Source organism: Physcomitrium patens, chromosome 10 (genome assembly GCF_059467195.1).
Source record: "Physcomitrium patens ecotype Gransden chromosome 10, ASM5946719v1, whole genome shotgun sequence".
In the NCBI taxonomy this organism is placed as follows: domain Eukaryota; kingdom Viridiplantae; phylum Streptophyta; class Bryopsida; order Funariales; family Funariaceae; genus Physcomitrium; species Physcomitrium patens.
The window spans coordinates 4,994,448-5,022,383 of record NC_143419.1 but is presented as its reverse complement, the minus strand read 5'-3'; the positions used below and the strand labels follow the sequence as shown (position 1 = coordinate 5,022,383).

The 27,936-nt window shown below is 36.0% G+C and overlaps 2 protein-coding genes across 2 annotated transcripts; one reads left to right on the top strand and one right to left on the bottom strand.

Annotated features, from left to right (window-relative positions):
* The first annotated feature begins 287 nt into the window (after positions 1–287).
* LOC112287721 (serine/threonine-protein phosphatase BSL2 homolog) lies at positions 288–8,595 on the top strand. The gene is made up of 21 exons (XM_024531052.3): positions 288–1,197; positions 1,612–1,672; positions 2,091–2,169; positions 2,285–2,364; positions 2,666–2,760; positions 2,849–2,948; positions 3,277–3,346; positions 3,490–3,591; positions 3,763–3,844; positions 4,043–4,222; positions 4,567–4,822; positions 5,144–5,420; positions 5,579–5,749; positions 6,093–6,331; positions 6,496–6,580; positions 6,781–6,879; positions 7,019–7,218; positions 7,361–7,436; positions 7,571–7,706; positions 7,851–7,990; positions 8,231–8,595. The coding sequence occupies exons 1-21, from the start codon at positions 642–644 to the stop codon at positions 8,312–8,314; spliced, it is 3,168 nt and encodes a 1,055-aa protein (XP_024386820.1). The 5' UTR covers positions 288–641; the 3' UTR covers positions 8,315–8,595.
* LOC112287722 (protein neprosin) lies at positions 8,564–13,156 on the bottom strand. The gene is made up of 7 exons (XM_024531053.3): positions 11,310–13,156; positions 10,821–10,907; positions 10,433–10,684; positions 10,127–10,291; positions 9,957–10,010; positions 9,677–9,823; positions 8,564–9,317 (listed from the first exon to the last, which is right to left on the bottom strand). The coding sequence occupies exons 1-7, from the start codon at positions 11,505–11,507 to the stop codon at positions 8,940–8,942; spliced, it is 1,281 nt and encodes a 426-aa protein (XP_024386821.1). The 5' UTR covers positions 11,508–13,156; the 3' UTR covers positions 8,564–8,939.
* Positions 13,157–27,936: the final 14,780 nt, after the last annotated feature.

Genomic DNA, 27,936 nt, shown 5'->3' with positions numbered 1-27,936 from the left:
CGAGGAGACGAGTCGAGGATGACGAATGCGGGGGGGGGGGGGGGGGATCAAATCCAGGCGCCGACCCCCAAAGCGTGCGTGCATCCATTCAGGTGGAGAGGAGGGAGGGCAGGGAAGAAGGGAGGTGGTGGACTTGGCTTGACTTGGCTGGCTGGCTCGGGTGTTCGTCCGTCGGTCGGTCGGTCGGTCTGTCTGTCTGTCTGTCTGTCTGTCGCTCCGTTTGCGTCTCTGTCTCCCGCTATGCCTCGTTTTACTTTTTCTTTTCTTTACCCTTGGCCGCGCTCTCTCTCTCTCTCTCTCTGTGAGTGAAGCTTTTGGAGTCCCGAAGCCTCTGTTTCTCTAGAGCTCCATCTGCGTTGACGTTGTTGCGTGCGGATGTGTTCCGTTGCCCGACGGGTGCTTTTGTTGCATTTGATTGTGAGCTGGCGTTTCAGCGTGCGGTTATGCAGTTCGATTAGAAGTAGTCGATTCGTGAAAGGGAGGGAGGGAGATTGAGTTTTTGGGACTTCGTCTCTGGGAGGGTTGTGCGTGGTGATGGATCGAGTGCGTTAGTGTTAATGGTTGGAACTGAGATGGCGTGGGTACGATATGAGGGTGGAGAGCGCAGAGGTAGATGAGATTAGGGTGTGTTACTTAGGGTTATGGAGGTAGATGCGTCTGGAGGAATGGGGGAGCAGGAGGAGGTTGAGCGGCACGGTGAGCAGGAAGTGCAGACGATAGAGCAGGATGGAGAGAAAGAGAACAAGCTCGAGCAGGTGAAAAAGGGCGAGGATGAAGAGGTGGACCGGAAACAGACCGAGGCATTGACAGGAACGGCGAATGTGGTGTCGGAGCCTCGTTCAGGGGATACTTGGGGAGGAGAGGCTGTGACGTCGCCGCCTGCTGTGGCTTCAGTGGAGCAAGCGTCGCAGCAAGCTGCTCCATCAGCGCCGGTTCAGCAGAACTCTCATCCGCAGCATCAACAGCTGTCTGGACCTCGACCGGCGCCTACGTACAGGGTTGTGAACTCTGTAATTGAAAAGCGAGATGACGGGCCTGGTCCACGTTGCGGCCATACATTGACGGCTGTGGCCTCTGTGAATGAAGAAGGCTCCCCTGGATATATTGGTCCGAGGCTTATTCTTTTTGGTGGGGCGACGGCCTTGGAGGGGAGCAGCGCGGCTGGTCCTCAAGCTGCCTCGTCTGGAGCTGGCATTCGTATGTTTCTATTGAACTCAGCCTGTTTTTAGGAGAACAACTATTTTCGAGGGATTTTAGAGCAGGATCGGATAGGTTGCTGGTTTTATTTTATATGCACTGGAGTTTGGCGCCTTTAAAGGGGCTGAAAAATAACCCACGATAAGAAGTCGTATGCGAGTACATGTCTCTGATCTATTTTTCGTGACCTCCGTAACACACTTTTGAGGCACTGAATTCAAATCGAAATGATTAGTCAAATTCATCCTAATTAGAACTTGTCAATTCCGGCTCATCACCCACTAATCGATCACTTTTGGAGAATCCCGGATTTTTCCTTAACAATCATCTTGTTATCATGTCTAGTTGACATCCATTGGTACAACAGAAAGTGGTTTCTCTGTGAACTCACTACCTGTTGTACTGGTTGTCTAGGTTTGGCAGGTGCTACTGCAGACGTGCACTGTTATGACGTGCAGTCTAACCAATGGACAAGGTCAGCCTTCGTCAACTTTACATTTCTAATTATTTTAGTTTGTAAACCATACTGGCGCATCGGACTTCGTAAGAATTTGCACGGGGGTTTAGTGTTTCATACGAGACAGTTAAATATAGTACGGTCGTTACGGTGAGACTGCTTAATCACTGGATATTAGGTCAACTCACTGTAGAACTTCAAGCCATGGTGAGTTTAGGAGCTGAAAGTCATGATTTTTTATTTTCTACCTTTTATTTGGTTTTTGAGGATTTCGAGGGAGGAAAATGCACGAATTTATATTTTATTTATATTTTACTTCAATTAGTTCATATGATAAGTTTATTGATTCCGGCATTTCGTGTAGCTATTGTCCGTCCAGCAGGCTTTTAGGATACTTAAAGTATGCGTGGCCAACATTTACTTGAATGCGATGCAGGATTACACCTGTCGGAGATCCTCCTTCGCCTCGAGCTGCTCATGCAGCAACTGCTGTAGGCACTATGGTGGTGATTCAGGTGTGGCATAGAGAGGGTTAATGTCACAACGCTAAGAAGCTGCTTGTACTAGTATGCTGTTTTGTTATCTTTTGCAACTGTTCTAGAAGAGCTGACAAAGGTGGAGTATGCACAGGGAGGCATAGGACCGGCCGGGCTCTCTACGGACGATCTACATGTTTTGGACCTAACTCAAGCTAAGCCGAGATGGCACAGGTTAGTGGTATACGATGTACATCGGCGTGTAGGCTGTTATTGTCGGATTATTGCCCGGATTTGACTTTAGACGATTACTTGTCAAATCTTGGATTTATCCTAAAAAACTGTTGCAGACTAGATTATTTCCAGAGGTTGTGAAGATGCTTATTATTTTCTTTGCCATTCTCTTGAATCGGTCAGTAAATTGGACGTGGAATTTATGACGTCGGTCTACTTTTCACTACGTAGAAGGTTTTGCGTCGATGAGAATGTCGAACTGCTCTTAGTTACTGAGGGGGAGGGATTTCATCTTTGGCAGGGTGGTTGTACAAGGACCAGGTCCAGGCCCTCGCTATGGTCACGTAATGTCCTTAGTTGGACAACGATTTCTTCTCTCCATCAGCGGAAACGATGGTGCGTGTACCACCCATTGAACTAAATAATCATTTATGACATTTTCAACTTGATATTAAATTTTTCTAACAAGAATTTGTCCTACCAGGCAAACGCCCACTCGCGGATGTATGGGCCCTTGATACAGCGGCCAAGCCCTACGAGTGGAGGAAGCTGGAGCCAGAAGGCGATGGCCCTCCTCCATGCATGTAGGTTACATGTACAGAAATTTTCGTATTAGGGTTTCGTAACACTGCGTTTATATAGAGGAGCTTGATGAGGTGCTTCTCTCTGTAACAAGTGTGCTGATTGATCGTTATAGATCAAGTTAATGCTTATTTACGTGTGTATGCTTGGTTGACGTGTTAATTGATTGCTAATTATGCGTGGAAATAATATAATTATTGTTTAGTTTTTTGTTTGGTACCACTACCCGTCATTATGTAGACTTGGGTCAATGGATCGTTCTAGCACGAAGTTTTGGTTCATTTATTCTTTCTTTCTTGAGATAAGTTTTGACATGTTTTTTTTATATAGGTATGCGACAGCGTGTGCACGATCTGATGGTCTATTACTACTTTCTGGTGGAAGGGATGTCCATAGTATGGTATGATTATCTGTTCTCATCTTAGCCCGAGTTGGAATTCTTGTTAATAGTTATTTGCGAAAATTGTCCAATACAACTCAGAAGCGATGTGCAATGTGTCAAGAAGCTACTGATTAATCACGAGGCTTTTTATTTTCTGGCAGCCACTTGATAGTGCATATGGCCTTGCAAAGCATCGTGATGGTAGGTGGGAATGGGCAGTAGCACCTGGCATATCTCCATCTCCAAGATATCAGCATGCAGCTGTAAGTCTTTTTTCAGAATGTTACTGGAGATTGCATTATACAAAATTATCTTATTGTAGATCTGTATGGCTTATAGCCAGTGGTTTGAGATAACTACACTTGAAAAGTCCAGTGGCACCTTGCAGTTTCTGTCTTATTAAACAGGATATAGCTCCCACATATGTTGTGCAGGTATTTGTAAATGCAAGACTACATGTTTCCGGCGGAGCTCTTGGTGGCGGGAGAATGGTTGAGGACTCTTCTAGTGTGGCAGGTCTGCAGAAATCACTCACTATCCATATTCGGCAATGTAGATATGATAGTTTACATTTCATAGATTTTGTTACAGATTAATCCGAAGTCCTACAAAACGGGCTGTGGTGGCAGTACTGCATCTCTCTTCATAGAGACAAATCATTTCATGTGTTACGTTAGGGTTGTGACGTTGTGCTTCGTTTCTGTGATTTTGCAGTTCTGGACACAGCTGCTGGAGTGTGGTGTGATAGAAGAGGGGTAGTCACAAGCCCACGAACAGGGAGGTATAGTAATGATGCAGCTGGTGGGGATGCAATTAATGAATTAACAAGACGTTGTCGGCATGCTGCTGCCTCTGTAGGTGACCTTGTTTTCATGTATGGCGGCCTTAGAGGAGGTGAATTTCTTTCTTTTCTCCTTATTGCCGTGGTCGAATTTTCTTACACAAGGTGTATATAGTTTCAAAAATTTCGTTTCTGATGCTTGAGTTCCATCCTTTAATGTTTTAATAGTAACGTAAAAACAATTTAAATTTCATCTGTGATCTTTCATGTGATTAAGCTCAGGAACAAATGCATGGAAGATTTAACATGGGCTGTAGGTGTCACAAGTGGATGTATGCAAAGTCGTGATTCAGTTTTTTGCAGTTTTTGGAATACAAATCAAGATATTCACCTTGAAGATCAATTGAGACTTGGATAATCGTTCGCTTATAATCGATTCTTTGCGTGTGTTGAACAGGAGTATTGCTGGATGATTTATTGGTAGCAGAAGACCTAGCAGCAGTGGAAACCACGCCTGCTGCTTTGCATGCAGCGGCGGCATCACATCACTCATTCTCGCCCCATAAACCTCAGGAAGTGCGGAAAGTACCACATCCTGATTCTCTAGGAGCTGATGGAGCTTCTGTCTTGATGGCTAATCCAGTCGCTGCACCCGTGAATGGCGATACATCAATGGATATAAGCACTGCAAATGCTTTGTCACATGGACACAGGTACGATTTTGCCAATATATGTTCATTTTTGTTGTTCACTTTGTTAGTATTTTTTCTAATGATCTTTCCAAAACAATTCAATTCTTGAGTATTGCTTAATAAAAGACTAAGCATAAGTCTTCACTTCGAGGAGTCGAGAACATTTAATGACCCGGTAATTTTTTAGACATCTTAGTTATGATCTTTTCATTTGAGATCAAGTGTTTCTTCTCATATCAAGCTGTGTTGTTATAGAGATTCTGTTGTATATATAAAACTCAAAATATTAAAATTATTTTCTGGCATTCAATCTGTTATTTTTGTTTCGTTTTGTTTTGGTAGGAATGAAAGAAGAGGAGTCGAGTCCCTTGTGGAAGCTTCTACTGCTGAAGCAGAAGCAATAAGTGCTGCCTTGGCCGCTGCTGAAGCTAAATTTCGTGATCAGAATGGAGAAATTGAGCCGCATAGTTCCGATAAGGATCGAGAAGCTGAAGCCACTCCAAGTGGGAAACCACCTTCTTCACCATCCCCAAGGTCTCTTATGAGTCTGAACAGACCATCCATTCCCGCCACGCCAGTTCACACTCCCCCTGCGGGTGTGAGGCTGCATCATAGAGCAGTAAGCACTCTCTCGCTTTGTTGATTTTAACCAGTGTGCTGTGTTCTTTACTTGATATAGGTTGCTTTGTTTTCCAATAGCCCCGATTACCTTGTCATATGACCACAAATTATTTTTGTGGTATGCGTGTTAACCATCTAGTATGTTGTTGAACGCAGGTTGTCGTAGCAGCGGAGTCGGGAGGTGCTCTAGGTGGACTAGTTAGGCAACTTTCAATTGATCAGTTTGAGAATGAGGGACGGCGAGTCAGCTATGGAACTCCTGATAATGTCTCTTATGCAAGACAATTATTAGATCGTCAAATGTCTATAAGTGGTGTGCAGAAAAAGGTACTTCAAGTGTTTTCGCACCTTCCCTAGATCACCAGATTACGTGTAAGGAATGGATTAGGCACATCTGCATTCATTTTGAATCGATCGATTAGTTTTTTTTGTTTTTGTTTTGTTCACTGGTTTGCTCCTGCTACCTGAGCAGTTTCATCTTTGGTTTTGTTCTTTTGTTAGTGTTTTCAACTAGGTTTCAGAGTTTCAAGGTGTGGTTAAAAGTTCATGACACGTGTGCCTAGCTTACATTTTATAAGTCTTGTAGTCTGCACCCATGTGTTCTCAGTTCTGAAGCTTGAGCTTGTACTTCTTTCTGGTGTGCAATGCTGAACAGTAGTGCTGTGTGCAGGTACTGTCGTACTTGCTCAAACCGCGAGGCTGGAAACCACCCACGAAACGACATTTTTTCTTGGATTGTGATGAAATAGCTGATCTTTGTAATACAGCAGAAAGACTTTTTGCCCAAGAACCGAGTGTGCTACAAATAAGAGCCCCCGTAAAAATCTTTGGTGATCTACATGGTCAATTCGGAGATCTCATGCGCTTGTTTGACGAATACGGTTCCCCGTCCACAGCAGGAGATATTACGTATGTGTTTCCTTAGCACATACTTTTTGACATCTGTTTGACTGTTCCGCAGAATCTCAATTCGAATTATGGTGAAAAGTTAATTTTTGATGAAATAGTGAAGAACAAGTAATGCTGGTTTTTCACTTTCTACATTTTTCATCATATGAATGGTGGTTTTGCAGTTATATTGATTACCTTTTCTTGGGAGACTACGTCGATAGAGGGCAGCACAGCTTAGAAACAATCACTCTTCTACTCGCCCTGAAGGTGAGCCTTCAACTGTTACAATATTTGTTTTCCTTCCCTGTGCTCTAGATTAATGGGAAGTAAATATTAGTATACTTCTACTGGATATTCAAAACTATTTATCTAGATTCTCTAAATTTTCCATCTGATGTAGCGGTTGTGGAAAGGATTCGATTCATCTCATGCTCCTAATATCCATGTAATCATCTCATTTGAGGCAGATTGAGTATCCAACAAATGTTCATCTCATTCGAGGCAATCATGAAGCTGCTGATATAAATGCCCTGTTCGGTTTTCGTATTGAATGCATAGAGCGCATGGTATGCTGCGTCACTCTCTATTTGTATTTTATACAGCTAAATCATGAGACGATGTCTGGAACACTTAAATTCACAAGATTCCTTCCTGCCAATCAATTTCACTTTCAGCTTTGGTGTTGACGTTTGGGTTTTATTCCAGGGGGAGCGTGATGGCATTTGGGCATGGCAACGGATCAATCAGCTCTTTAATTGGTTGCCACTTGCAGCTTTGATTGAGAAGAAGATCATCTGTATGCATGGTGGTATTGGACGGTCTATTAATTATGTGCGCCAGATTGAAGATCTGCAACGTCCTATCACTATGGAGGCTGGTTCTGTTGTGCTCATGGACCTTTTGTGGTATAGTAAAAATCTGGTCACTGCAACTTCTGCCAGTATCTCATTCAGAATCTCGTTGTCTAGCTGGCATCTTATTCTTGGTGTTTCCAGGTGTTTTCACTTTTTGTTGTCTTTGTGACTGACTTAACAAGATGTGTGTCAGGTCTGATCCAACTGAAAATGATAGTGTTGAGGGTCTGCGTCCAAATGCACGAGGTCCAGGCTTGGTAACCTTTGGGGTGAGTTTTTAGCACATACAATTGAAGTTTGAAGCACGATAGCTTTTAAAGTAAGGAAAGCAGTTGGCTACGTACCCATTCTTGCTTGAAATGATGAGCTCTTCTCAACAGTGTCTTTGGATTGTAATTTGCAGCCGGATCGTGTTATGGAGTTCTGTAAGAATAATGATCTCCAGCTCATTGTGAGAGCTCATGAATGTGTAATGGATGGCTTTGAACGATTTGCCCAAGGTCACTTGATCACCTTATTTTCTGCTACAAATTATTGCGGTACGTGTCCCAACCTCTGAATACGATTCTGTATCCGAGTTCCAATATTTCTACTATTCATTTGTATTTGCACTCGGTCGTTTAATAATGGATGTTTAAATTTTCGTTATGATAACATCTGATAAAAGAGTTTTGATCGTACAGGAACGGCGAATAATGCAGGAGCAATTTTGGTTCTCGGGAGGGATTTAGTCGTAGTTCCCAAGCTTATCCATCCACTCCCACCTGCGATCACCTCGCCTGAGCACTCTCCTGAACACCATCTTGACGACATTTGGATGCAGGTACAGTGCAGCTTCTTTCTACGTATGTATGTGTGTGTTTACACACACAAGCACTAGTTAAAGGTCTCGTGTCGATTACGGTTAAACGAATAATTTCTGTTCTTTTAGTACATTTATTTTACGTTGACAATGTAAGTGAAGTTCAAAGCGTACACGGGCTAAATCTTTAAAGTAATAGCTCTAGTAATGAAAGTAACAATAGAATCGTGTATTGATAAGTATTTTTGATTCATCATACAGGAACTAAATGAGCACAGACCTCCTACACCTACGAGAGGACGTCCTCAGCCTGCACACGATCGTGGCTCCTTAGCTTGGATTTGATAGTTGTCAATCCCAACAAGTCATAATGCCTGCACACATCTGTGCCGATAGCAAATATTGTTCTAGGTGTTGTAAAGTATATTTGTGACTCCTTCAGACTTGATCCACATCCGCCGTTTTTTTTTTGAAGGCGATGAGTTGTGACTATAGTCAACCAGGTGTAAGTAGGATTAAACTGCAGGGAGGGACAGTGATTGTGGATAGAATGTGAAATGAGAATCACAATAATAACAGGCACATGTCACTCCCTTTCAAAAAAAAAAAACATGTATTTTTAGCTATGAAGTTGGTAATTTCTTGTTCAGATAAATATGTTAGGAGTAATAGTATTTGTAGAGTTGTCAAATTCTTCTAGTAGACACTATCTACACTTGTGAAACAGTTGCAGTTTTTTCTGCATTAGCCTATGGTGTTGCAGGGTGAATGTATGATCCATTGCGTCAACATAATTGTGTGACGCCATCGGATCACAAATGCACCTTGCCTGACTGGCTTTGTTTGTCCTGCAGCCTGGTTTATTATACTCTACTGCTCGATGTTGGACAGTTATCTGAACATTTTCTTCCACAATGCAGAGTCTCCAGCACAGAAAATTTCTTCTACCACTATAGTTAGTCCCTGCACCCTAGGGGCAATTGGAGTTTTGACCTGGTCCTCCGTAATAAAAGTAGGCACCCCATTCCGGGTTGACAGAACTTTGAATGTCGTAACAATTTGGGTGCTCAGCTAGCGTTTGCATTCCCACAGGAGTTTTGAGCACATTGTTTGCATCCACATACTTGATGTTCCGCACGTAGCTAGCCTGTGCGAAGCCCTTCTCTGCAAACTGGCCACTTCCCATGCTGGTGGCCGAATGGTGGCCATAAGGTTGTGTGTTTACCACCTCCCCTCCCCACTCTAACATTGTCGCACTACTTGCTAGATGTGTGAATATCGCTGCAGGCCAGTAGCCTACAAGGTAACTTTCTCCGAACTGCATCCACCAATTGCCTTTGATTGGGTCCTGAGAATGCAAAAATCTCATCACGATGAGTCCACGACAGCCCGAGTTTAATACATGGGTTCAGCCATTTCAGGATAGAAGGGAAAGACTTTACTTAAAATATGGCTCTAATTCCAGAGTAAACGAAAAACCCTGTTGCGCACTTGGCGAGCACCCGATGAATTACTATGATTGCCGCAGAGATCAGAGAAGTTTTGTCTACAAAAATGAAGCTTCCTGTGAAAAACTCTCATCACATGCTAGGAAAGTGGGCGTATCATGCTGTCTATTCAAAGTTCAGTGTAACACGCTCACCTTTCGTCCAGGGCAGAACTTATTAATGAATCCCAGAATTTATAACTAGACGGATGCACACTCACCTTCCAGATAAGGATGCGAATATCATATTGCGAACTATCAATACTGGAAACGGGAGTGACAGCCGCTCCTATAGCAATCTCATTACTCGTTTGGACAAACCCAGAGCACAAAAGGTTGTAGCATCCTGTTGCCTGGTAAGCATCTGTCTGGACATCACCAGGCCAACACCTCATGTCATAACCACCATTTGATACCACTACATATCGCATAACAATATAAACTCATTTCACAAATTTCGGAAATCCTGCGTGACGGAGGCAATGTATTTGGAAGTAGTACCGTCCAATATGTGAAAAGCCTTGGGCTGTAGTCTCCATACAATTGAGGGCTCACCTACAGGAATGTATCATCTGGCTTTAGTCCACAGTGAACAATATCCTGTAAACTTGAAAGAACAAGAGTGCGAGGACCTAATAAGCATCGTTTGCTTAGTGAAGAGAAGGGCTTACTTGCCAGCCAGCCTCAATGCTATTGAGGTCCCCGGTGAAGGAGCCAGCGAGAAGCCACATTTGAGAGAGGCTGAACTCACTGGGCACTTGGACACTGGGACTCCAAACATTTATGGTTGCCTGTGCTCCATAGTAAGTATCACCCTGCATGTACCCAATTGCATGCTGCCAATAGTTTCCAGAAACATTGTTTTAGTCCAATCTGCTGTAACCTTAAATAGTATCACCAGTTCATTGACGTGATAAACAAAATGACACTTGTTGAATATGGACTTTTATCGGGGGTAGAGTGAGTGATTAGCTCACCTCGTGGCCGTTTTCAGACATGGAATGGGGTTTCTTCGGTTGCGGCACCGAAGCCAGGCCGTTTCTTTTCTTTCTGTAACTTGCGAAGCTGCCTGATCGCAACACATCTTTCATCAGTGTGCGTCGAATGGCGACCGTGCCTTCAGGGCACAGCCCACTTTGATGCCATAGCTGAGGTCGGAATCTTGGAGCACTGTATGCAAATGCCGTTTTTGATCCCTCTGCGGTGAAGGGGAGCATTTCTGGTGGATTCTGCGTGGCCAGAATGGTATTGCACTATGAGCTAGTCGATCTAAACTCACATTGGCAGCGGCGTAAGTTCGGATTTTTTATTTTTACTGATTTTAATGACAGTTGTATGACAACAGAAAAGCAAATGTTTACATACTTCGACAGTGTGGTTGGCCAATGCAGGGTGGTCGAAGGCAGGTTGCCGGCTAATATCGACGCAGTCGATGACATCGCCATCCACACTCTGCATTCCACGATAGATAAGTAATCTCAGAATGGTTGAATTAACCACGAATGTGTTGATGTAATTCCCTAGTCATAGCAATTAAGTTCGGTGCGATACCAAAATCCTAGCTAAGAGATTCATCGTGCCCAAATACCACACGTAGCTGTGGTCCATCCTGAGAGTTCTGAGTCTAATGGCAAAACCCTGTGGGCGGCTAATTACAGAAGAAAACAACGAACTCTAGGTGCCGAATAGCTGGAGAGAATCAAGAGCCTGTTGGAGGTAGAGCACGGTTCATGACGCATAAACTCCACAATCTACAAGAATACTGATTCATAAGTGTAAGGAGATTTCACATTAGATCCTGAATACTGACCTGAATGCTGACCTGAATAGATTGTAGCACATGAAGAGACTGACCTGAATAGTTGTTACGGCTTGTTTATTAATTCTGTGTAGATGCCTGTGGATTCTGGCTAGCTTGCGTCGAGATGGGACACCCTTGGAATCTGGAGACGAGGAATGTACTCCTGAAAGGGCGAGGATTGGGTAGCACACAAGAATAATGCTCAGGAGTGCGAAGCCTGCCCACAGCTTGGGCAGCTTCTGCTTTGACATGTTTAGTCCCACTCCAGCTTCAACGAGTTCCTACATTGTGACGTTACCAGCCTTGTCGTCTACAATCCATGTGAAACTCCACCATCGTTACTTCCACTCCGGTACCACCTAGCATCCTAGCGACAATGCTCGAGGCTATTTGAACTTACAATGGTTGTGATTCGGGGGAAGTCGCTACAATCTCCATCGTCTAGCGAACCGACTCTGGGACACATCAAAAGGTCACTGCAGCGGTGCACCCCAACAAGCGATGACGCTGTGGTGAGCGGCAAGCGTCAAGCCATGGCGGTCAACCTCGAAGGATAGAGTAGACTGCAGAGCATCGAGAGTACTGTAGAGAAGAGGAAAGCGGACAAAATATTGACTTAAGAATAATTCTACGCAAAATGACCAAATTTATTGCTTGATGCACTAGACTGGGATCGAGTGTCTGGTCGACGACGTAATTCGCTTGCTTGTCCGATGCCGCGACCTAGCTGGATCGTCAGCGCCTAATACTGAGTTAGGTACTGATCGTTCCCAGTTACGTAGGCTATTTCTTTAATAGTAGCTAGCTCTCTTTGAAGCCTGCAAAGGGCTCTCTCCTACTCTGACCGGATCGAATGAGATGAAATGGGGCACGAGTACAAGCCGAAATCACCAGTGGAGTTCCTTCTCACGGATCCAGGTGTACCACCCATATTTTTCTTCCACTTTGCCTTAGGGCGTATCCCATCAGTAGCAGTCCGTCAACAGTCCGTCGCCGTCCGGCAGCAATGCTGGTGCCGTTTCGATAGGACCTCAGCAGCCGTGCTGGCGTCCCGGGAGGAAAAGAAGCTTCCTACTTACGGAGCGTCTTTGCAGCGTCTCATTCGTATGGAAGCGTTGTGTATCACTCACGTTATGAACACCATCGCCGGTGCATTCGTCCTTGCTCTCACGCGCTACCAGACCAGGTTTCCGCGCCTCCGGAAAACACAGCACCCGATTCATGGAACAACGACCACAACCGACCACTCCTTGCCTCCCATCTACGATACTGTAAACCCAGCTACAAGAATCCGGATCAATTGCTGCGTAACCATGATTAACCCACCAACCTCAACACCAAAAACCCACAGATCAAACCACCGCAGATATACACTGCCTCACGTGTGCTAGTGTTCGCCCTCAAGCGTGCACATGCTTCCCCATCAGCAGTTCTAGAAGCTCACAAGGCCACATCCAATCTTCTGAGTAAATCTTACGTGCTCGCCTGTGAATCTCTCCAACTTGCTTCCCTGTGAAGCTCCTCGACTTGCTTGAGATAGACTCAACTAAGCAGCAGTAGCAGCACCCACCCAATGTATCAAGGTAACAACATTCCAGCTTCGAAGCATAAGAATAATCCCAAAGTGGGGGAAAGAAGCTCTCATCAACCTCGGTGTGGTGGACAGTGATGTGTTTGGAAGAATGGATGATACGACCAGCTGCGTAAAGACCATCACTGGCGGTGTCAGGGAGTACTGAATGCTCGGTACAGGGAACAGCGAGACGTCCAGCAATTGCCACACTTTCAGGCTCCCCTACCAAACTGTGATTTATGCATCCTCCATTGCGAGCTCACCAGTCCCCCAACCCCACCCCACTTTCCTTTCCTTGCCTTGCCTTTCCAGGTTCATTGTGTTTTCCCTCTTCCCTTCCCTCCCCTGCTGCTATTTCTTCCGCATTTATTTTTCCTCCCATGTGTTGCATGAATTGGAGCATGTTTTTCCCTGCAACTAGCACTGTGTCTGGACTGTGGCCCTGCTCCTTCTGCGCAGAGATGGAGAGCTTGGAACAAACCCCCCCCCCCCCCCCGCACTCTTGTGATTAATGCCCAAGTAGATGCTTGGCGTGTGTGAGAGTTGAAGACCGCTGATTATTGTAATGGATTTGTTGTGTGGTCAGACGTTTCCTCTTTGATTATCCATGTGTTTTCAGTGTGGGAGATTCATGTGTTTGATTATGGGTGTTTGATTTTCATGTTGAGAGTTGAAGTGCAAGAGAATTAAAAAGCAATGTGGTTCAATAACTAAATCTGGTCAATGGTTGCAATTTTCTAGGAAGTTGCTCCTGGGTGGAATTTTTTTTGGTTAGTTTGTTGACAACTTGATTGGAATGTGGTTAGGGTTTACAATAGGGGTTTCAAACATGACACTTTTGCTAAACCAAATAATTGGGATTCAGCCCCCAAGATCACTTGAAATATCAACTCTAAAATATCACCGTTCAAACTTTAATACCCCTTGATATTTTGTGATATATCAAAGAGGGAAGAGAGCTGAAGAAGCGACACATTTTTTGATATTTAACCCACCCCTCTTGTTATTTCAATTTCAAAATCACACACCTCATGAAGTGGGTGATTTGGTAAAAGATCAAGTGATATTTTGAAATATCACAAAATACTTTGAGCAAATATCACAAGTGAAATATCATCCCAAAAGGCCATGTTTGAAACCTCCTAATTAGTGATGTAATATTTGCAATGGATTAAGTTTTTGGTGGTTATAGTATATATTTTTTCTAATCTAAGATAAATGGTGTAAGATAGAATTATATCCCATTTCATAATTCTATCTTTGGTTTTTTAGGCATCATAATGAATTGTCAACAATCTTTCAAAATGTTTTGTACATGGTATGATACTTGTTCATATTATCATCACAATATATAATCAGAATACATAGCTTTGTGATTGATGATTCTTTTGGATTCTTTTGTTTGATTTTTTCTAAACTCAATTTTTCTTAAGATTGCAATAATGTTAATTTATAAAAATTGTATATGACCAATTATTCATGTTTGAAAAGTCTTAAATTTTGTAACTTTAAATGGAATCAAGCTTTAGTAAAAATAAACCTCTTAGACCAATTTTGTTTTTTTCTTGCACACAAATCATACCTAATTTATAATCAACTTCAACTTTTATATATATATATATATATATATATATATTTATATTTAAAAAATAATATTTTGATGAAATATATTATTAATAAAATAAACCTAAATATATTTTTAAAAGTTATATATATATATATATATATATATTAAACACATAAAATTTAATGTAACAAAATTTAAATTTCCATTCACAAACTTGTTTCTACTTAATAACCTCTAGACATAGTTGGTAAAGTTTGTAGTAAAATCATCTTATTTTTACTTTTTCAATTGTAAAAATGCTAAAAAATGATTTTTATAACGTAACTAAATTAAATCAAATAAATCAAGTCCTAAAATATTATATCTATTCAATCCTAACATTATTTCAAATTTTAAAAATATTCATATATAACATAATCAAAGGTTATGGACTTCCAAATGTTGAAAGAACCTATTAGCATATGTGTATTTGAATTTTACTTGAGGTAATTAAAATTGTATGGATGACTATTTGAATAAAAAAATTCTACAAAGAGTCTAAGAACTTTTTATAATCTATTCAAGTAATCAAGGTTTTATTGAAAAATTATAATTTTATATTTAAAAGAAAAAGAAAAAAGAAAAATTTAATTTTTGGTTAAGTGAGATTAATGTTTCTGTAAAGGATATGTCTTAAAATAAGGGAGAAGATGTAAAGTAATTAAGAACTTTTTTCAAAACAATTTCTACTTTAAAAACACTAAGATAGAGCTGTTTTTGAATTTAACAGAGTATTGAAAGGTTGTCAATGATATTACTACAAAATGAAAAATATTAGTGATAAAAGACTATTCATTAATTCATTACTTCTATGAAAAAGAAAAAAAAAGTATATAAAAAATCCAAAATCAATACATAAAATCAATTCTCGAATGAATGCTAAATTCTACAAAGAAGAAGAAGAAGAAAGAAGTGGTGACTTATTTAAAAATGGTTGAACATATCACAAATTTTTTAGTAATTTTTTTTGAAAATTACAAATTATAGATTATTTGAGCTTTTATTTATTTATTTATTTTATTTCTCTTAATGTCTTTCTATAAAGTACAAAAAATTTATAAATTCACCACAATAATAAACAAACAACAACGTCAGCACTAAAAATATGTGTTTTTTGAACCATGATATTGAAATCACACACAAAATAACTACTATGAACTTTTTTATAGAAAAAATCATTGTATGATTTGTTTGAATGTACATACAATCTGGTAATCACATTTATCAGTATTGATTTACATAGATTTCGAATCTAAAATTTTGGTAGAAAAAAACTGAACTCATTAGTTGTTTGAATCTTTATTTGTTCTTGAAAACCAGTGTTTTTTCTATTTGGTATTCAAAAAACCTGTCAATACAACAAAACCAATCTTTTGTCAACTTCCAATGTTTCTGCCTCCCTGTGCCTCACTGCCTGTGAGCTGAATCCTTTTACATGTGATTCTAGTATATGATGCCACAATAAAGTTGTGAATCCTTCTACAAATACCACATACTATTGCTTGCACTTTTTTCTTCAAAATCACCCCTACTTTCACAATTCCATAATTACCTTGCATTCACTCTAAACTTTCTCATTCTCTACGTCTATCTCAGTAACAACAATAGTCTAGAAAATGCTTCACTGTTTTTATTGTAAAAATAAAAATAAATCTAAAGAGACCTGGAGAACAACATCAACCTAACTCACCCAAACTCCAGTCTCCTTTCAACACAAACTTGAATGTACCTGTTTAATAGCGATTAACAACTTATTAATTGTTTGACAATGCTTTGTTGGTGACTTCAAGCATGATTGAGCCCCAATACCAAGACCCACACCCTGACATGACATTTCCTTCTGTAAGGCAAAATTTGCCTGTTTATTTTTAGCTCTAAATTCATGATTTGACACTTGATATACTTACAAGACTCCAGAGCAAGGAGTGCTACCCCTGTAGCATGGATGTGTGCCAGCTACTGTGTCTTTGCAGCAAAGCATCTGTCTGTTATAAAGAACAAAACAAAACAAAAAAATAGATCCAATAAACTTCTTGTGTCAACATTACATATATATATATATATATATTAGAAAAGACTCTTGAGAAGTGCCTTCTGAAGCTAGTGGTGAGGCCAAAAGTCAAGGTCCTCCATGCACCAGCCTCACCCACTTCCAAAACTGTCTCTACACAATCAACCTGCAGTGCAAATAATGCCTGCATTCATTTAATGAATTCAATTCCTTGTTATAAGTCAAGGTCTATAGACACACACAGTCACACATACACACACACACATACATATCTGCCACCAAACAGACAGATGCCACTGCCACTCACACCAGGCCCTGTTTGTAAGATGAGTGCCCATGTGAGAAAAATTTGACTCCCACTCTTCTTCTCCTTCTTCTTCTTCTATTTCTATTTTCCTTCTTCTTATTTTAGTGCCCACAACCCACATTGCTGCCACACTACATAACCTGACCATATTGAAGAGGCAGTCAGTCAGACAGACACAGAGACACAGAACTTGCAGAGCCATGCTCTTTTGCAGATGCCATGCCCCCCTTTGCCCTCCCTCCAGTCAGACACTACAAATATAACAATGCATTGCTCACTTCAAGATACACCACCCACCACAAAGCCCTTCGCATTTGACTTTGTGATTGGAACTCATTTCCTGTTGAGCCTTGTGTTTCAACCACAGGCACCAAGTTGATGGTGTGACAAAGTAGACATGCCAATGTTTTGTTAGTAATCTGCACGGAAAATATGGTGGTTCATTAGTCCTTTTTAAACACTGGAATAAGTATTGATATAATTGGTAAATACTATATATATACAGTATGTATTTTTATGTTTACATATATGGAAATCCATGCCATTGGCCACGAAAAAGGTGTAAAAGTTTAATTTGCAGTTGCTAAGTAAAAAATTGACCATTCATAAAGAAATGTTGACCAAGAATTATATATATATATATATATATATATGCATAACAATCAAACCATTTATATTTCTTTATTGTAATTGGTAAATATAACTTTTATTTATTTCCTCTAGACCCATGCACATAATTCAATTAACTTTTATTCATCATAAACTAAAAGCAAGAGTCTCTATTAATATGAATCCACTCTTACATAATCCTTGCAAATCTCTCAAAGTGAGCAATCAATCTATATCATATTCTACAAAATAAAATAAAACCACTTTGAAATCTTTGATCATTGATCTCATTATCCAACTTGAGAAAAGCATGTTTTTGCAATTTTTAAGAGGATATAACCAAAAGTCAAGTTTTACATAGATGCTTCATATATCACATAGTTACAAAAAATCAAGTTTTATATAGATGTTGAGAAAAGGTGTATCATAGCAGTGACTTTATTTGAAGTCTAAGGACTTATGTCACCCTCCAAAGTGTCAATAAGTCTAATAATTTTATCATAGTGAGAACCAAACCTACTTTTGTCTATAATTACCTATGATATAATTCCTTGCCTATAAGCAATGTTAATGAAGAACTCACTTTCATATTTGCACAACCAAACCTTTATTACAATTAGGCCTAATATCACCTACATATACAAAGTCATAATGATACAATACTACAAAATATCTCTTAAAATTGCACAATTTTTTTAAGATGCTTTATATTAGAAGAGCATAAATTTGATTAATTGACAATATAAGAAGTAAGGAATTCTATCATTTCTAACTTTTAAACCTTTTCAACATTCTACATTTTTTTTTCTTTAAAGCTAATCCTCAATATACATGTATTGCTCCTACTTTTAACAACAATATTCATCTTTCTATCTACAATGTTGGCATTGTCACATTTCTCTTAGCCACATTCATCTTCTTCTTCATCTTTTTCTTTTCTTCACCTCTCTATTATTATATACTCATTACTAATATCTTTGTGATAAAAATATTTATAATAAAACAATTCCAAAATATCTCTTTACTATTCTAATTTATAAACATGTAAATACTTCAATACCTATATCAAATCCTAAAATTGAATTGCCCTACATAAAAAAAGAAAAAAAAAGAAAAAAAACTTTAGCATAAATTGATTAAAATAATTTTATACAATATACAATTCATATCTTATTAAATTTCCACAAAACATTGTATGCACCATATATAAGCAAAAATAGCATAGCCATCAATATCGCTAAGCACCTTTAAAGATCAAGCATATCCAATCTTATACAAAAAAAATTAGAACATCTTCTAATGTAATAGAATTTAAACCAAATCCTATAGCTCAAGTGATTTACAAAGACCTTATTATACATCTTTTTATTTTTCTGATTGTTGGCAAAAAAGTCAATATTTTAAAAGTATTGAAGTATAAATACTGACCTCAATTCTCAAGATAAAGCAACTTTAACATAAGCTCTTTCTTAGTACACAATTATGCTAGCATTATAGCAACAATGTTAGGAACTGCCACAAAGCTTTTTGCCTCCTATGTAATGCTTATGTAAGCTTACATTTTCTTCTTGAATTGAATTGAATTTCTTAGTTGATACTTTATTCAAGCATATATATTCTTAACTTTCTTTATCTTTTCTAGATTTGTTTAAAGATCATGTGATGAAGGAATGCAAATTTGAGTAGTAATTTACAAACATAAATACTTTTTTATTTAATTCATTTTGGATGGAAATTCTACTTGTCCTCTAATAGGCCAATTATGTTTTTTTTTTTATTATAGAATTAGAATTCATCATGTAACTAGCAATCATATGACAAGTTTGATTTTATTCTCTCATCCTAATACAAATCATATTTATAATCCTTCATTACATAATACAATATAAAATAAAAAATTTAGACCTTTGTATATGTCAATATAAACATACATGATACTAGATAACCAAACAAGCTAGCTACAATAATTGTTACATAAGAAGATTTGCTTTCTAATAGCTTAGCTAATCTTTTGATATAATCAATGTTAACTTGGTTCTCTTACGGCCTTGTGAATTCACCTTTTGATTCATTTTTTATGAATACAATGAGGCATGTAGTAAATCAAAGAGAGGTTTCGTCTCCTCTTGTTTATTCCATATATTTTTTTCCTTCTTGAGCTATTATATATATATATATATATAAACAAAAAAAACTCCATAAATTACCAATAAAACTATCTTCTACATAAATGTCTTAAATTTTTGAATATAAAAATTATGCAAGAAAAAAATTGGATATATATATATATATATATTCATTTATATAAAAGATAGATCCAATTAAAAACAGATACATCAAATTTATTTAGTATAAGTATACAAAATATATTTTAAGATAATTGAATCTATTATCGCAAATATATATATATATGTATTGTAATTGTTACCAAAGTAATATGAATAAATAGAATTAGGTAAAAGTAGATTAATTTCATAATACCTTCTTGAGAAGCTTCTTAAAAGCTTTCTAGATATTGTTTGGACTTTACATATGTTTTACTTGATAGATAGGTTAAAAACTTCGTCAACAAGCTACTCATGTGCTACATATGTTGATAGCTTGTGGAACTAGTTAACTATGTGGCATCCAAATATAAAATTTGCCTTACAAGTTACGATACATGTCATGCAAAGCCAACACATTTTTTGAGACCATATAGAATGTCACCACAAAGATCCTAGATAGATAATATATATAGAGGCAAGAATGAAGCCTTCTTCATTCTTGTCAATTTCTTTCTTGCTTCTAATCTAGATTCAAGAGTCTTTAGTTTTCTTGTCTTTTGGCAATAGCCATTCCAATTTCTTTTTAATATACATACTTCTTAATTTTTATTTTATTACTTTTCTTCTGACATAGATTTCCCTGGTTTATGCATATTCTTTCAGTTCATGTTGTTGACAAATTGACAAGAGTGTACTTACAATATTTGAGCTTTGTCTTTTCTTGATTAAGAATAGATTATTCTTTTCTCTTAATAAAACATAAGCATATTAGAAGTTGTAAATTACCTTCTTTTAAATTAATATTATTCTTAATATTTTCTTTATTCTCAAGTCCTCTCTTTTGCTTATATTGAGCAATATTATACATTTTTTTTCTAAGTTCTTTTGAAATAAAAAGTTCAACAACACAAATCCAAAAATAATTGAAAGAATTGATGCTTGTAATGCATCAATTTAGTTTATTGTCACTAAGAGCAACAAAAATAGCAAGAAATGAAGATACAGACATTATTGGAGCTACTTCAACACCTACACCAAATCACATCTTTTTTCTTATAGTAGAACATCCTTTTAGTATTAGAAAATCCAAAGTTATTTTATCTAAGAAGTTTGATGGCACAAGAATTAAGTTTCAAGGATTTATCAATCAAGTACAATTTGTGATTGAACTTCAATCTCAAAGCTATTCAACATTGGAATTACAAGTTAGATTCATTAATACACTTCTTTCAAATTTGGCATTATCATGGTTTTCATCTTTTTTTGAATGACAAGATTCCATATTAAGTAATCTAGAAGCTTTTTTGGCAAAGTTTTAATGTGTATATGGAAAACATGGTACAATTCATATTACAACTAATAAGATTTTTATTTTACGATAAGGCAATAGATCAGTAACATCATATGCTTTACAATTTTGACAACTAGCGATTGATGTCAAGTAGGATGATGCTGCTTTTATCAACCAATTTTTCTATGGATTACAATATGAGCTACAAAAATTTATGTTCAACTTACTTGATCTTCAAACATTAAATCAAGCAATTGACTTTGCATTGAAGTATAACAATTGACTTTTTGAATTTCAATCTGAGAATCATCTAAGAAAACCACTTCATTATTACAATTCAATGATAATACCAACGACCTATCAATCTAAACATTTGGAAGTAGAAGACATACAAATTGATATAATACATTTTAAACCTCTTATTAAATAAAAAAAGACTCATGGTCATCAAGAAGGATTGTATTTATATTGTGGAGAAGCTAAGCATATTGCTCAACATTGTCCAAAGAAACAATGCAACTACAAAATGAGAAGTACAACTATCAAAGATGAGAAATATCAAAAAAAAAAAATAGCTACAATAGAGACCATACAATTGGAATCTTATACAAATGAAGGTCCTATCTTCTCTTCAGAACTTTCTTTTTATTTTACAATAAATATGCATTTAAGACCTAATATTTATAAAGTCTTTACGTTAATAGATTCAAGAGCCTCAATTTGTTTCTTAGATGAAGAGTTTGTTAAAAGCTATAGAATATCATTAGTACAAAAAATTAAATCCATATATGTAGAAGTAATAGGTGGCCATCTATTATCTTCTAGAGATATTACTCACAAAACATTCCCTATAGATATAACAATAAATGGTCATAATAATTGTGTAATTTTTAACATAATTAGGTCTCCCTCTAATTTGGTGATTTTTGGTTTATTGTGGCTAGAAAAGCATAATCTTCTGATAGATTGGATTTTTCATAAACTTAACTTTTTTCAAAGCACTATTAAGAGTTTCGTAGAAAGCCATGAGTCTAGTATAGTCAAATCCATACTTATAAGCACAAAAGCTTTCTTACATGTTGCAAAAAAAATGATCGCCTTTTGTTATTTATGCCACATCTATTTTTAATAATGGAAAGACTTCAAGTGGCATTCAAAGTCAATATGAAGATTTTTAATATGTTTTTGATAAGGAGAATATAGATATTTTCTTGGAGCATCATCCATATGATTGCTGAATTGACCTTAAAGAGGGAAGTGAGCTACAATTTGGTCCAATCTATAATTTATTACAAAATGAGTTGGCTAAACTCAAGAAATATATTGATAAGAACTTAACTAAGAATTTCATATGTCATTCAAAATTTTATATTAGAGCTGCTATCTTATTTGTGAAAAAAAAAAGGATCATTGAAAATATGCATAGATTATTAAAAACTCAAAAAGATTACCATTAAGAATATGTACTCTTTATCTTTGATATCTACACTTTTTGATCAACTAAATCAAGCTAAGATCTATATAAAAGTAGATGTACAAAGAGCATACAACTTGATCTGCATTAAAGTAGGAGATGAATGGAAGACTGCATTTTGAACAACATATAGACACTTTGAATATAAAATCATGGCTTTTGGATTCACAAATGTATCATCTACTTTTCAACATCTTATGAATGATGTTTTTTGTCAATTTTTAGATGATTTTATTATCTATTATTTAGATGATATTTTAATCTATTCTAGGAACATAAAAGAATATGAAGTTCATGTTCAATGTGTATTACAAAAATTTAGAGATGCAAAATTGTATGTCAAGTTGAAAATGTGTATATTCTATACTATTGAAGTTGATTTCTTAGGATATATTATTTCCAACAAAGGACTTATGATGGATTCGAAGAAAATTCAAATTATTATAAATTTGAAGATTTCAAAAACAATAAAAGATGTATAATACTTTTTGGACTTTGTTAATTAATATTGAATCTTCATCAAGAATTTTTTTCAAGTTGCAACTCCTCTTACATGTCTTACATAGAAAAACATATTTAATTAGAGCAAAGAAGCTAAAGTATCTTTTGAAGCCTTTAAGTTGGTATTTATTTCTGTACCAATCTTGTATCGTATTGACTTTTCAAATGTATTTTTTATAAAAGCAAATGCATCAGATTTTACTATAGGTGCTATTTTATCTCAAACAGAAGAAGATGACAAGCTCCACCTAGTAGCTTTCGATTCCAGGAAATTTTCAACAGTCAAGTTTAACTATGAGATACACAACAAAGAACTTCTTGTAATTGTGGATTCTTTCTAAAAATAACATCATTATCTAGAAGGTACTTCTAATCCACTCACTATATATATAAATCACAAGAACTTCAAGTATTTTTTGTTAGTATATATTTTGAATTGTCATCAAACTCGTTAGAAAATGTCTTTGTCAAGATTTGAATTCAATATTATTTATTGGCCAAGAAAAAAATAAGGTTTGTTCAATGTCCTTTCTAGACATTCTTATCTTGCATCTAATGAAGGAAATATAGCTTTTGATCAACAAAGAATAATTTTATTGAAGCCAAAATAATTTCATCTTTAAATAGTGAAATCAATATTGACTGTTGATTCAACTTTTCTCAAGCAAATTGAATCAAAGTTGTCTTCTAATCCTCTTGTTCATAATATTAAGAATATTTCTTATAAGTCTTGTGATACTTCCAAGTTCAAGTTCAAGAACCACCTACTTTATTTCAAAAGACACTTATATGTTCTAGAAGGAGAAGCATGTTTACATATTCTTTAAGCATGTCACAACTTTCTAATAACAAGACATTTTAATTACAACAAGACTTTGGACTAACATCTAGAGATTTTTGGTATTTGTAAATGTGGAAGGCTATAAAAGATTTTTTTTAAGATCAAAAATTCCTCGTCATCGACCTTATGAACTTCTTTAGCTATTACTTATTTCAAAACAACCATAGTCTTCTATTTCTATAGATTTTATTATAGATATTTTAGTCTCAAGTTTATAAGATTCTATATTTTTGATATTAGATAATTTTATCAAAATGGCATATTTTATGCCATGCACAAAATCTATCATAGATGAAAAAATTGCCAAGTTTTTTCTTGACAATGTCTATTGGTATCATGGATTGTTGAAAGATATTATATCAGATAAAGAGACTCAATTTGTATCAAGATTTTGGAAAATTCTTTTTAAGATTCTAAAGGTGGATATAAAACTTTCTTCATTCTTTCATCATCAAATTGATGGACAAAAAACATGTAAATTAAGTTTTGGAGTAATACTTAAGATGTACCATCAATTATCAACAAGACAATTGAAGAATTTTCTTGCCATTTATAGAGTTTACTTATAATAACATAATGTATTCTTCTATGCAATAAACATCTTTTTTTTTCAATTATGGTTATCATCCACAACTTGATATTTTTGAATTTTCAAAAGTTGATAATCCTACAATGGAAGATTTTGTAAATCGTTTGTCAAAGCCACATGCAACAATGAAGGTGCAATTAAAAGAAACTCAAGAACAACAAAAGATCAACTTGGATGCCTATTGAAAAGAATAACCACAATTCAATGTAAGTGATAAGGTATACTTACTTTGTTATAATATCAAGACTACTTGTCTTTGTAATAAGTTGGACTACTGCAAGCTTGAACCTTTTCCTATTTGTAGACAATTCAATCCAATTGCTTATCAATTATATCTACTAGAGTCAATGAAAATCCATCCTATATTCCACATATCTTTCCTTGAATCATATAAGAGTGTGAATATACCAAGAAGAAGACAACTCCCACCTACTTCTATAGAAGTGGACAATAATAAAGAATTTAAAGTGGAAGAAGTTCTAGACTCAAGGCGACACCAAAATAAGTTGAAATATCTTATCAATTGGTATGGATATGATATTAGTGAATGCACATGGGAGCCAATAAAAAATCTTACAAATGCAAGAAAGACAATGGAGGCTTTTCATCAATAACATCCATCACAACTAAAATAAAGGATAGCAAAGCTTTGCTATAAAAGAAACATAATTTAAGAAAGATTGCATTCTATCTTCTATTCTTGTTTGTAGTTTGTGTATAATTGTGGCATTAAAAAGATGGAGAACCAACAACTAGAAGGTTCAACTCAAGAGCCATTATTTGTTAACTTATTGGACAAAACATTGCAATTATCTTAAACTTCAAGATGACATAATAGGAATAAATACCTTCAAGAAAAACATGATCATTTTCGAATAGATGGCAAGATACAATACATTTGGTATCATGACCTAAGAAAAGACTCTCGATGTTTGGTGATTTTATTGGAGGTAAGCATGACTCTTGATGGTGTTACAAATATTTCATATGAAGGAAGTTACGAAGGTTACAACAATGATCAAATCTCACAGTGGTCTTTCCATCCTAGAATGGAACATTACCAATGGCTGAGAGGACCTATCAAGTACCTTAAAAAAGAACTAAGATCAAAATACATAGCAAATAATTTTTTCCGCATCTTAGACTTTCTCAACATATGATCACCATTCCTCATGAAACTCGTTCTTAGAAGGGAGGATAATATCATGGATATATACCTACTATAATTATTACTTAGGTAATATGAATAGATAGAATTAGATAAAAGTAGATTGATTTTATAATACCTTCTAGAAAAGCTTCCTAAAACCTTTCTAAAAGCTTCGTAGATGTTGCTTAGACTTTACATATGTTTGTAGTTGATTGATAGGACAGAAACTTGGTCAATAAACTATCCATGTGCCATATGTATTGGTAGCTTGGAGAACAAGCTAATTATGTAGCATCCATATAGAAAATTTGCCTTACAAATAAAGATACATGTCATGCAAAGTCAACACGTTTTTGGAGGTCATATAATACATCACCTCATAGATCCTAGATAGATAGTATATATAGAGGCAAAAATGAAGCCTTCTTTATTCTTATCAACTCCTTTCTTGCTTCTAATCTAGATTCAAGAGTCTCTAGTTTCCTTGTCTTTCGGCAATAGCCATTTCATTTTTTTTTTAATATACATATTTCTTTATTTCTATTTTATCACTTATATTTTGACACAAATTTCCTAGGTTTATGCATCTTCTTTCAGTTCATGTTCTTGATATTTATGCAAGTATTTCAATTAAAGTGACAAAGTAAATACGATTTTTATTTAATTTATTTTAAAATTTTATATGATTTTTTGTAAAAATTATCAAATATCTTTATAACTAATTGAAATAAATAATTATAATTTTTTTAGTATTATTTTTTATCAAATATGAATTAATGTAATTTTTAATTATACCAATGTTATGTGTACAAAGAAACTTTCACTACCTTTTTGAAAGAAAAAATTACAATATCTATAGAGGTTTTATAGTATTTTTCTATTACGTTTTTTTAGGTAAAGAATTTTAAAAAAAAATGTTATTAAATTCTAATTTATCAATTTGACCAAAGAATATTAAAGAATGTTTTCTACTATAGATGCCTTGCCGTTTAATCACCCTACAATACATTGTATAAGGCAATTATGCATATTATTCTGCAAGCAATGTCAATTATTAATAATATTACTTTGTTGTTAACGATCTTATCATGATATGAAAAAAATATTATTTGGTTTTATAATAAAAAAATTCTTAACACAAACAAGATTTTAAAAAATTAAAAATAAAGTAAACTTAAAACATTCAAATATATTATGTATTTATTTATTTGGTTTCATTGTCTTCTTTTAATTTTTTTACATTTATTAAATTTTATTAACAACATTATATATATATATATATATATATATATATATTTAATTTTATATTTTTATCTTTTCTTCTTAAAGAAAAGAAATCACACTCTTGAAAATGTGGTTCTTTGGCAAGGCATTAACTTCACATTAATTCAACAATATATACCAATCATCTACATTCCAAAAGAACCACACTATGCAACACATTCACACATATACACACATACATACATACATACATACATACATCCATACATACACATACATACATGACCACTAATTTTTGTTTTTCATGTGCAAAAGTTTCAAAAGTTCCTCTTGATAAGGAAGGGAGCTTAAAAGCAGAAGAGTGGATTTGGGGGGCAATGCAATGTTTGGTTAAGTCCCACATGCACCACCTCATGGATGTGCAAAACACCTCTACCCTATGTACACACATGCATGACCTCTTATCAAACCAAATAATATTTTTTTCATAAAACCTAAATAATATTTTAAAATTATCACCACGGTTTTACAAAGGTGGGTACCCAGTGGTACACTGGGTATCCTCCTTCCTAAAACCGTGGTGAAATTGCTAACCACGGTAATAGGGGCGGGAAACAATAACAACAAGTGTGAGCGCTGACAACAGCGGTTATGGGAGTGGGGGGGGGGTTGCTGTACGATAACAAAACTTTCTGGCACCACCATTACTGGCTAACTTCAGTTTAACTGTGGACAGAGAATCAGATTATTTTCCCAGATACTTTATCCAGGAACATATAGATGGATGAATGTACATATGGATGGATGTACGAGTAGATGGATAGAGGGATGGATGAGTGCCCTTTGTTCATTGGGGGAATGACAGGTGGATGAATAGTTGATGATTTAATGACGATTTTGCATATTTGTGTGTGTGTGTGTGTGTGTGTATATACATTGAATATACAGTGAATGAATATACATACATTATGATTGAGTAAATTCATTCGAATAAAATATGTCAAATTGTGTTCCACATCAATGTTATTAGTTGGATGTCAAAACAACATAAATCAACTCTATTTGTACCATTGCATATAATGTTATATGCATATAATTAACATATAATTAACTGGCCTCAAATAGTAATTCTCATTTGTGGGGAAATGTTTATTGTTTGTGTAGGATGAAGTAGAAGAAGATTATTTTAATTCTTTACTTGTAATAACTTTATTAGTGCAGGTTTTTAAAAATTAAA

What these genes read in the sequence shown, in the direction of transcription:
- LOC112287722 (XM_024531053.3), bottom strand. Translation starts at nt 11,507, where the DNA reads ATGTCAAAGCAGAAGCTGCCCAAGCTGTGGGCAGGCTTCGCACTCCTG. An exon ending in TGTCTGAAAACGGCCACGAG is followed by an intron (nt 10,292 to 10,432) that starts GTGAGCTAATCA and finishes AACTATTGGCAG; the next exon opens with CATGCAATTGGGTACATGCA. An exon ending in GGCTTTTCACATATTGGACG is followed by an intron (nt 9,824 to 9,956) that starts GTACTACTTCCA and finishes GGTGATGTCCAG; the next exon opens with ACAGATGCTTACCAGGCAAC.
- LOC112287721 (XM_024531052.3), top strand. Translation starts at nt 642, where the DNA reads ATGGAGGTAGATGCGTCTGGAGGAATGGGGGAGCAGGAGGAGGTTGAG. An exon ending in GCTTTGTCACATGGACACAG is followed by an intron (nt 4,823 to 5,143) that starts GTACGATTTTGC and finishes TTGTTTTGGTAG; the next exon opens with GAATGAAAGAAGAGGAGTCG. An exon ending in TCCACAGCAGGAGATATTAC is followed by an intron (nt 6,332 to 6,495) that starts GTATGTGTTTCC and finishes GTGGTTTTGCAG; the next exon opens with TTATATTGATTACCTTTTCT.